The 11,664-nt window shown below is 30.5% G+C and overlaps 1 protein-coding gene across 1 annotated transcript; it reads left to right on the top strand.

The window, feature by feature from the left end:
• The first annotated feature begins 5,060 nt into the window (after nt 1-5,060).
• Nucleotides 5,061-8,494, top strand: LOC107853475 (remorin). Its single transcript, XM_016698462.2, has 5 exons — nt 5,061-5,453; nt 6,268-6,309; nt 6,402-6,489; nt 7,415-7,496; nt 8,085-8,494. The coding sequence occupies exons 1-5, from the start codon at nt 5,315-5,317 to the stop codon at nt 8,280-8,282; spliced, it is 549 nt and encodes a 182-aa protein (XP_016553948.1). The 5' UTR covers nt 5,061-5,314; the 3' UTR covers nt 8,283-8,494.
• The last annotated feature ends 3,170 nt before the right edge of the window (nt 8,495-11,664 follow it).

The raw sequence follows: 11,664 nt of genomic DNA, 5'->3' as shown, positions 1-11,664 counted from the left end.
GAACACATACTGCAACCAAAATCCCATGTGGAGTTATTATTCAAGAAATCATGTACTAATATATTCAAATTCAAAGGAATTACGAGAAACAGATATGGAAACTATTAGGCAATGGATTCTGACGTTACTCAAACCAGAGACAGAACCTATCACCAGAGCTATCAGAGAAAAATTTATTTCAGAAGAATTATTAACCAGATATTGCAAGACAATTGGACATAAATATCCAGATCATAAATGTTCAAAATGTAATGGAGGAGATAATGATATCCCAGAGGTTCAGCTAGAATAGAAGAAAAATCAACCAAGTAGATAAGAACGCCAGCTGGAAGATACAAGATAAAAAGCAATAATGGAGATATGGAAAAGCAGCAGATACGACAACGAAAAGATATAATGGAGTAATAATAGAAGACAAGCTATTAAATTGTGAAAGCGACATGTAAACTTTCACAATTTACTTTACGTAAAATATTGAAAACTTTTGTATAGGCTAAACTTTTAGGCTTTAGGCTTTTTGACAATTATTAGTCTAGGCATTAATAATTTTTGTCTTATTATGAGACTTTTTTGTAGACTAATTTTAGAAACGTGAATACTCTTGTAAGGATTCAGTCTATAAATAAGATGAACCGAAGGCATTGCAGAGCAAGCCTTCATAAGTTGAAGCACAAATACTCTCTCTTGTCCACAACAAATATTTTGCTTAGTTATTAAAAAACAGATTTATTTCAATGGAAAAAGCTATGGAGGAACAAACCTTAGAAATATCAAACCTACCTGAACAGGTATATTTATTTATGATTATGAATAGCTAAATTCATAATTCCCAACAATCATGGTATGATAAAATAAATTCATGTTAGTTACTTTATAGTAAAATTATTCGAAGAATAATATGTTAAGAAGTTTATTAGCAAAGTGGAAAAGGAGAAAAATCCCTAAGAGCTATGCCATCCTAAAGGTGAAACCAATGAGGCAAGAAGTCGTGGTGGGGAGTAACCAGAGTAGAGGCGCTGTTTAAGGGAAAAATATCCAGATTACCATGCTAATAGTGACCGAAAAACATGTTATTTAAGAATAATCTAGTATATAGTAATCTAAGATGACCATATTTTGTTATGTACAGATTGAAGGGAATATTTTGAAAATAGCAATTTTATGAAAATGAATAATTATTTATCTGATGTAATGGTAGATAAATTTAAAATACTTATTTTGTATGCACTTAAGGATATAAAAGTAATAGATATAAGAAAAATCATATTAGAAAAAACATTTGGTAAATATTATATGACTAGAATAAATTACATACCATACCTACCTAAATACTCTTACAAATACTTACCATGATAAATTACATATATCTAGAATTTTTGGAAAAAGCTATGAGAAACATACAGTTAATAGAAAAACAGATGAAAGTAAATTTAGACAAATACATGGGAACTAAAGATATAAAAGATGTAGAATTTCTTAATGAAAATATGCAAGAACTACTAAGACTAAAACAAACAACTGAAAAATATTATCAAGCTTAAATGACAGATTATATTAAAATACTTGTTTTATATATACTTAGAGATATAGAAATTATAGACATAAAGAAAATAATATGGGAAAAATTACAAGATTATGAAGAAGAAGAATTTTTAAACAGTATAGAAAACTTACACATATATTATGAACATTAATATTACTTAGATTCAGATGGATATTATTCAGAATAAATAAATGTTAGAATATATAAAAAAAATTAGAGAAAGGCAAAATTGGATATATGAAGAAGTTAATTACAGAAATCAACTTGGAATAGAAAAAAGACAACTAGAAGAAAAATTACTTAACATGAAATTAACCTTAGAAAAAGAAGATACAAATAATGATTTATTTAATACATGCGGAAAATTATTTGATACAGATGGAAAATTACCTATACATGAACAACAAATACTAGTTAATCAGATAAAGAACATAAACCTACGCATTGAATATAGCAAATTTAGAATAAAATACTACACAGAAATTGCTAAAATTTCAATAGGATAAAATAATAAACTACACAAATTAATAAATACATCTTACGAAAAGAATAAATCATTAAAAGATATTGAAACTAAACTATATAGTTTATACCTAGAATACAAAAGATTATATAATACTAACGAAAATCCTAAAACATTAGATAATTTAATTACGATAATATCTAATTTAGAATATGAATTAATAAAACATCCTAAGTCAAGAGGATAAAAATAAAAATTAAACCAACCAATAATATACATGAAATACTTTACTTACAAATAAATACTTATTACTTAATAACTGTTTATCATCTAGTAAAGTTACCATGCCTAATCAGCACCCCCTTACAAATGGTATCAGAGCCCAGTTATTTAAAAAATACAGCAGTAGCATATATGTTTGAATTTAGATTGGATTGAATTAATTATGAGAAGACCATTTAAAAAATAAAGCAGTAGTATATATATTTGAATTTATGTTTGAATTTAGATTGGATTGGATTAAATGAATAAAATATAAAAATACAAAGAACTAAAACAAATTATTTCTGAAAAACGTAAAGAATTAACAATAAGAATAGAAAGATTACATTATAATATATTTGCTGGAGTTAGTGAAAACTCAATAAATACACAAAAAGATGAAATATCAAAATTGAAATCACAAATAAATAGTTTAGAATATATATATCAACATGAACTATTCACAATAAAATGAACGAAGAATTTATAATACATGAAAAAATATATGAAAATCACGAAGGATTAAAAATAAAAATAGTACTTTCTAATCTAGGACGAAGATATAAGAAAATTGGTGAACATTTATATTTAATGTTAGAAAAAGAATAATTAAAATTAGAAGATAAATTGACAGCTATGGTAAGAATAGAAAGAGAAAATGAAGAAATAGATAGGAAAAAGAAAATAGAAAAAATAAAACAAAAAACTACAGAAGAAATGTGAAAAATAAAAGAAACTAAAAATAGTAGGATTGCTGAATTAGAAAAAGAACTACAAATGTTAAAAGATTTGTATGAAGAAAGACAAAAGGAAAAGGAAGAAAAAGATAAAGAACAAAAATTATTAAACGAGATAAATCAATTTAAAGAAAAATTAGAAATAAACAATAAAGAATTAAAAAATAAGGAATTAGAAATAAATAATATAGATGTTGAAGAGACAGATAATTATGATTCAGAAGACAGTGAAGCATATACAGAAATATTAACAAATACAAAAAATTTAGAAATCAATGAATAATAAGAAGTAATTAATGAAGAAAACTTAGAAAATATCAACACCGAAATAAATACTCTTGATAAAAAAGAAGATGAAAATATAATATCTAGAACATCAGAAATAAGAAAACCTACATATTATAAGAATAAGTTTAAAAGATATAATCTAAAGAATGAATATGACAAATGGACACTAAAACAAATAGTTAATAAAAATTATAACTTTTTAGACTTAGACTGTGTAATAGACACAGAAAAAATAATACAATTATGGATAGGATATATGACAAAACAATTATTAGATAATAATATAAGCATAACAGATGCATCAAAATATATAGAAAGAACACTAATAGGAACAGTGAAATTATGGTTTTCAAATTTAACTGAAAATAGCAAGAAGGTATTAAGAACTAATAAACCTATGGAAGGAATATCATCAACAATAACTAAACTAACACCTATAGAATTATTAAAAAAATATAAAACAGCTATAAAAGATGAATTTGGTAGTATGACAACAAATCATTAAAAGATATTGAAACTAAACTATATAGTTTATACCTAGAATACAAAAGATTATATAATACTAACGAAAATTCTAAAATATTAGATAATTTAATTATAATAATATCTAATTTAGAATATGAATTAATAAAACATCTTAAGTCAAAAGGATAAAAATAAAAATTAAACCAACCAATAATATATACAAAATATTTTACTTAAAAATAAATACTTATTACTTAATAACTATTTATCATCTAGTAAAGTTATCATGTCTAATTCACACCCTCATACAAATGGTATAAACTTGGTAAGCCGTTGGAGGAAGATGCTTTTATACCAGTTTTGAAATCACTATGATGGACCCAAATTCCGTCTTGAGCTCTCTGTGCCCGAGGTAAGATGAGAACTTATTTCGTAGTTTTGAGTCCTTATGCAAGTATTGTGGTCAGATTATCATGTTGGCAACGCCTAATAAATCGCACTTGATTGGTTTTACAAACTTTGGACTTGCTTGATCTCTGTGAAAAAGCCGATCAATAAGCTCCAGTCTGAAGTCATGGATAGATTGGCATAACATAAACTCATGAATATTGTAGTTTTATAGTGCTTTTCACTGTGTCAGCAACGTTGTCAACAGATTTCCAAAGCGCAAGCTTCGGTGTGAAGTCTGGCTGAGAGAGGTTCTGAATAGTAGTGTTGGCTAATTTAGCCAATGAAGTGTGATTTTCTCTGAAGATGCTTGAATATAAGCTTCCCAAAATTTCGTCTTGTAATCTTATAATAAACTTGAGAAGTAATCATGGGGTGAAGATTGAATGTCTTTTTTTCCATATCTGCAATGCATTTTGCAACTCTGATTCATCCAATTTGTTCGCTAGTAAACTGTCGGTTCTCCTCTTTTCCTTTGCTGCACAAAAGTGTTAACTTTAATGATGAAACTGCACCACCTAAGAACTTTCTTATATTTGAATATATCTTGCTCATTAACAAACACAGATGGTGTAAAATCATAGCAAAGACACTCTCTTCCCGTTAATTTTGTGGGTTTGTTCTCAATATTTCATGGAGTGGACGGGTCTAGATCGGGTGCGGGTTGATAGGAATTGATTTGGGTAATTTAATATATTTAAGTTAAATATAACTTTAAAAAATGGGTCAACCACTAGGATTTGGACACGTGTCCCTCCGTTAATTCTAGGGGTATATGCAATCCTAAACATTAACGGAAAGAGTATAAGTATACTATAATGAGGGACATATGTGTACTATTTACCATAATTCAGGTATATTTATACCTTTTCCTTTATATATTTGAAAAGTTTATGAGAGGGGGTTGGCAATGCCTTGTGACAGCTCACACATGGGGTCCTTTACAACACTGTACAAATCATAATCCAACTAAGCTATGCTCTCTCTCTCATTTAGACAGACCTATGGCCTATTCAACCTATGGACTATTGGTATTGAAGACGGCATTTATTTCACCTATCAATTACACATAACTTTCAACCTCACTATCAGTTACACGTACCTTTAGTTATGAGCGAAGAAGAAGCCAAGAAAGTGGAAACCGCTGAAGCTGTTGCGGAGGAGAAAGCCATCGTATTATCTACTCTACCTCCTTCGGAAGACAAATCCGATGATTCCAAAGCTCTTGCCATCGTTGAACCCGAATCTAGTATATAATCTCATCCAACTTTGTTTCTGTGTTTTCTGTTTTGCAGTTCATCTGACTGAATTTCCTGGTTGCTCCGACTTCTGTGAGAAGTGGCATCCTTTAATTAAGTAGAATATGGGAAAGGAGTAGTCTGGGTGTTGCTCTGTTTCTCTTGCTTCATTTCTACTCTGTACAAATCTTCCTAGGACTCTAGAATTCACTTGAAAATATTAGTAATTTTGCATCTTAAAAAGCTAGAAAATAGATTTTTAAATAAATAAATATATATAAAGTGAATTCAAGTTAAGGCCCCCGTTAGAGTGTGACATTAGGCCCCTGAAATGGTTGAGCCGCCCCGGTGGTTCTATAGAAGTATATTTTTTATTGAATTCACGCAGAGTTCTAATTCTCAAAGGGGTTTAATCAGATGCCACGAGTTATCTTTGATTGTCCAAACACGACCAGATAATAACTAGTAGTACTAATATATTGGGAAATTAGTTATCAAAAGAAAAAAAATTTACCCCTCTAATTTTACCAATCTATGGTGTTTCTGATAATCTATTGGCTATTTTAATGATCAGCATAACTTTATTTCAGATGATAACTTTTTTTTGCTTCCTCCTTTTCTTTCACTTAAAAATTTTCCATGTTAAATTAATATCATAAAAGATCTACTCCATGTATTATTGGAGTTCATTGAGAGCTAATATTATGTGGTTATTTTCCAAAAAGTGACCATCTTCACTTCTCCAGCAGTCTATAATTTATACTGCGTTAGAGGTCAATATAGCCTTTGTCTAACTTCTTTGTGCAAATTTAATGTCCTTGGCAGAAGCGCTAGTACCTGTTGAGAAGAAGGGATCTATTGACAGAGGTACTTAGGATTGTTGTATTGTGTTCCCATTTTTTTCCCTCATCAATCACTCTACAGCTCCATGACAACTAATTTGTATTTGTAATCTTCAGATGCAGCTCTTGCACTATTAACGACAGAGAAAAGATTGTCGCTAATCAAAGCATGGGAAGTAAGTGAGAAATCAAAAGCTGAAAACAAGTATGTTCTGAAACTGCACATTCTTTTTCATGCTGAAAACTTGTATGTTCTGAACTACTATTACAGTTGGTTGGTTTAACTTGGAAGGGATCTGGTTGACATTAAATTTGACATCCCTGAGTTGACAATCATTGTGGGTTATGGTGTTATAACTTGTTTGTCTTGAAGCCATTTCATTAGCTATATCTTGGAGTAAATTTATCAATTGTATGACAGTTGTTTCACGTGGTTATGTCTTTTGGACGGTCAAAAACACTGATGTTTTTCTGGCCTTTGCTATCTAGTTCTTGATGGATAAGAAGGGAGTGAAACTAGAATTCTTTCATTTATTTGTAAACTGTCTTGGAAGGGGAGCCTCGGAGTAACTAGTAAAATTGCTGCCATATGACCAGGAGGTCACGGGTTAAGCCTTGGAACAGCCTCTGACAGAAATGCAAGGTAAGGCTGCGTACGATACACCCTTGTAGTGGGCCCTTCCCCAGACACCGCGCATAACGGTAGCTTTAGTGCACCGGGCTGCCCTTTTTTTTTATTGTGTAAACTGTCTTGCTTAATCCATTAGCAATTGATAAGTTTGTGAAACGTGAACCAAAATCAGTTGACTCGTCTGTGACATATTTATATGTTGCAATATTTGTACAACCATAGAGTGTAAGTTGCAGATTGTTTGTAATGTCTTTTTGCAAAACACTGTTAATTTCCCGTAATCTGTTTTCTGAGAAGCCCCTGCCACTAATTTGACAGCTGAATGTACCTGCTTTGCCATGGTAGTTTTTATATTCAGTAATGAGTACAATTTGAGACCAAAGATTAAAGTTTTTTGCTGAATTACAGGATATGTATTTGTCTCAGGAATATTATGACTGTGCATGAATTTCTCTACAGTTGGTAATTTAAATCTTTTTTTCCCCCACTTTGTTGACAGAGCTCAGAAAAAGATATCTGAAATTCTTGCATGGGAGAACAGCAAGAAAGCAAGCTTGGAGGCTGATCTAAAAATGACTGAGGTGAGCAGTCATTCTTCTATTTTGCTATGTACCGTAGTCTAACGAGTCACAGTGGTTACATCTTCTGGTGGTTTTATTATTTTATGTCCAAGAGGGATCACATGATATCACAAATCTTCTGTTTGCTTGTCTTAGTTCAATAATAGTTTTTTAGTGTCTAAATATCCACCTATATCGTGTTCTTCAGTGAAAAGAAATGCTAGACGCTAGAGTAAAACTTCCAGTATATAGTTTTCAGGGTTCTTAACAAGAAGTAATCCTGTTGGACTAATCACGTGTAGTGGTTCACTTTCCATTTTATTTGATGGTGCTGTTTGATATTAGCTAATACAAGCCATGTGTGTTCATGCTTCAAAAACCATATCCTTGTCTTGTGTGCTCATCTTAGATCTGCTTCAATAACCATATTTGTGGTTGTATGTTAGCTTCCAATATTCATAGTGTGGTTGTATTTGAACATCAGGAGTTCATCTTTGTTCTAGATAATCATACGATTTGAGCAAAGAAAAAATGTGGAACTTCTACTATCTTTTCTCTGAAGAAGTCCTCATCTTGTTTTATAACCTTACACATCTTGTGGGTGAGCAGGAGCAATTGTTGAAAAAGAAGGCGGAGTACATTGAGAAAATGAAAAATAAGATTGCTCGACTCCACAAGTCAGCAGAAGAAAAAAGAGCAATAATTGAAGCTAAACGTGGAGAAGATCTTCTTAATGCAGAGGAGATAGCCGCAAAATGCTGTGCCACTGGAACTTCTCCAAAGAAACCGCTCCTTGGATGTTTTTGAAGTGGAAACTACCAGATCTGCATCACTGGTTATAAAAGTTTGTGGATTGGAGATTTCTTTGCATTAGAAACATTGTGTGATTATGCCTTGTGGAATCAATTGCTTTCGTTTTTATGAGTGCATAATGATTCGAGTGTATATAGAACACCGGAGAAAATTAACTCTGGAATTGTATTGAAAAAGCTTGAAAGAAACCTACCATATTAGCAATGTGTCCAACTCCAAAAGAAGCCTCTTTATTCAAAAGTTTTGAAATTAGCCACTGCATATAAATCCCTAGTCACGAAGGCTGCTGTGTGCTCACTTGCTTTTGTCAAATACTGTAGAAAGTTCCAGCTGCAGTATCATGTTTAATGGGAAATTTATTTGGGGTTGAATGCTTCAAAGCAGCATCAGTACCATAGCGGAGGGCTTCATACATGAGAAGTTTTTTGCTCATTGTTTGTTTCTCTTGGTATTGGGGAGGCTATAGCAGCCCATCCGAAAATTTTTAATGCATGATCAATGAAAAAGAAGAAAGAGAGCAAGGATAACAGCGCAGAGAGTTGAGGATTCTAACAATCGACAATGACTTGGGAAATATTAATCGCCGGAAAGCTTAAATGCCAACATTTATAAACTAGGAAATGGAAAGGGAGGGAATGTATCTTTGTTCTGAATGAGAGGAAGTTTCTGTGAAGCCTCTTTCTTTTAACTAATCTCCTGTTTGTGCCCTTTGATAGAATTGCTTCACATATAAGAATCCATAAATTTCAATTATGTACTGATCCTACAAGATGAGGCCCAAGGTTCAGATCCCGTCAAAATCATATAAGAAGACATCATCTCAAAATAAAAAAAGAAAAAAAAAAGAGAGAGACTACACCTCGTTTCCTCAATTAAGTTAAACCCTTGAGTTTGTAGCTCCATCAATTGAATTTGGATCAAAATGGTGTTGAATGAGAGGCAGTTCCAACAAATGGGATTGTCTGATTTGTCATTATCAAAATGGTAAAAACGCATGAATGATGGAGCACGTAATTTTCACATTTAAAAATAAATGGTTCATTAAATATATTTACATTGAAAATGCTCTATTAGTCATGAGCCTTCAGTAAATCTTTTATATTCTGAAGAAGGGCTTAATCAAAGAATCTAAAAAAGTTGTCATTTTCTGCACTGATTTGACAATAGAGACAACCTTTTCACACGTTAAAGACTCATGTGCATTAATGCACCTTCAAGCTAAATAAGAAGATACCCTTAAATAGAGTCTTCTTCACAAATGTCACATACCTATAATCATATTTTAATTATCATCACATTCAAATAAACAAATCACAACATAATTTGTATGGCAATTATGAAAAAGACAACAATACATATAAGGTGAAAAAGAGCAAACAAATAGATAACTTTAAATAAATTAATAGTATAAAAATGATTCAATGAAATACTTTTTATTATATTCATATTCTATAAGATAAAAAGAAATAATATTTATAAACATAAAAAATTTATAGGATTCTACAAGATTAATCAAATTTCTTTAGAATTTTTGAAGGTTACTGTACCCTAAACATAGCTTGGAGACTAATCAACCTAAACCCTAAATTACGTCTATTTAGAGGGTAATATATATTTCCTTGAAGAAACATCTCAAAAATTTTATAAACTTATGAAATATTCACAAAGAGATCAAGACTCTCTCTTCTTGATAATCAAGTACTTCAAGATGATCTACAAAACTCTTTTTTCATGGAGATCAAATCCAAACCTTCCTACCTTCGAGAAATTCGCTATTAATGACCCTCAAGTTACGAAGAAAATTCAAAGAAAAGAATCAAGAGGACAAATAGACTTGTACCCATATTATTTATCAATAAATATTTTTATTTCTTTATATTTTATTTGTGATTACAATTTATTATTTATCACATTAAAATTTATTGCAAACAAATTGACACCCTAGTGGGATCAAATCTATTATTTTATTAATAAAAAATTTTATTTTCTCATATTTTATTTGTGATCGCAATTTATTTTCTAGCATATTAAAATTTATTGCAAAAAATATTAATGCAAAGACATAATAATGAAAAAATAAATGTGATAAAATTGACACACAAATTTTAAAAGTAACTACAAAAAGAATTAGCTTTAGAGATATATTTCCTGATTTGTATGGTTGATTAATGTTTTAAATTTTCATATTTCAAATAATATTGTAAATTTTTTATTTTTTTTTTTAGTGTATAAAATAAAGTTGGTAGGATCTATCTTGAGATGAAATGATGATAAAGAGTGACGATAAAAATTCATTTGAGGAGAAGACTCTCTACCTAATTAAGGATGTCTTCGTAATTTACTTGAAGGTACATTGGTGTACATGAGCCCTTAAGGTGTGAAAAAAGCTGTCCCTATTGTCACATCATTGAGAAAATGAAAACTTTTTTAGAATTTTTAATTGTAAAATTAATGTTGAAGGTGGTTTTTTACTATATGAGTCTTTCTTCAAAATGTAAAAGATTCATTAAAAGCTCATGGCTGATAGAGCACGTTCAAGTTAAATATATTTAATGGGCTGTCTATTTTTAAACTGAACATTACACACTGAAGGTACTCCACCATCCATGCGTTTTTGTCATTTTGGTTATGAAAAATCTGACAAACCCATTTATCGAAATTATCCCTCATTCAATACTATTTTGATCCAAAATTTCAATCAATTGATGGAGGAGCCTCTATGAGTTCTACAGCTCTTTCGTTTTTTCAACCAAAAAGTAGGTCTAATTTTTGTACTTTCAACTCAGTCATCGTGCTGAATAGATGTCTGTCACAATCCTTCTTGTTATTGTTGCTCTTCTTTCATACACCGACTTTGTATTTGCAAACATGGGTTCCAGTTGTTAGCCGAGCCAGAATTGTTATTACAGAAATTAAAAAAAAAAAAGAAATAAACACACAAGAAGTCAAGGAAATAAACACCTCTGTCTTCTCCCTTGAATCAAGCATTCTTATTTTCTGAAACCAAGTTAGCAAAGGACGTCGCATCTTTATATCATTCGTTTACACGAAGAAAAAATATTGGACGTAAGTAGGCTCAATTCAATGTTATTCTTTCCCAATTTGTCCAACCAAGAATTGTAAGATTTTGTGGTACTCAAATGCCACTGTTGTTAACCTATTAATATCCTAAAAATCACATTGTCTCAAAAGGTTAAATCATACACATCGTAATATACTCTAATACCTTGTTTTAATATACAAGAAAAGAAATTGCTTCTACGCTAACACATAAATTAAAAAAAAAGACATAAAAATGCCATTGAATTTGATAGAGATTTGTAAAAAGATACTTTAACTTTGGGGCAACATATTACCCTACAAAAATTACATAGAC

Source organism: Capsicum annuum, chromosome 6 (assembly GCF_002878395.1).
Source record: "Capsicum annuum cultivar UCD-10X-F1 chromosome 6, UCD10Xv1.1, whole genome shotgun sequence".
NCBI lineage: Eukaryota > Viridiplantae > Streptophyta > Magnoliopsida > Solanales > Solanaceae > Capsicum > Capsicum annuum.
Note: the sequence above shows the minus strand (reverse complement) of the source record. Positions and strands in the feature narration are given on the sequence as shown.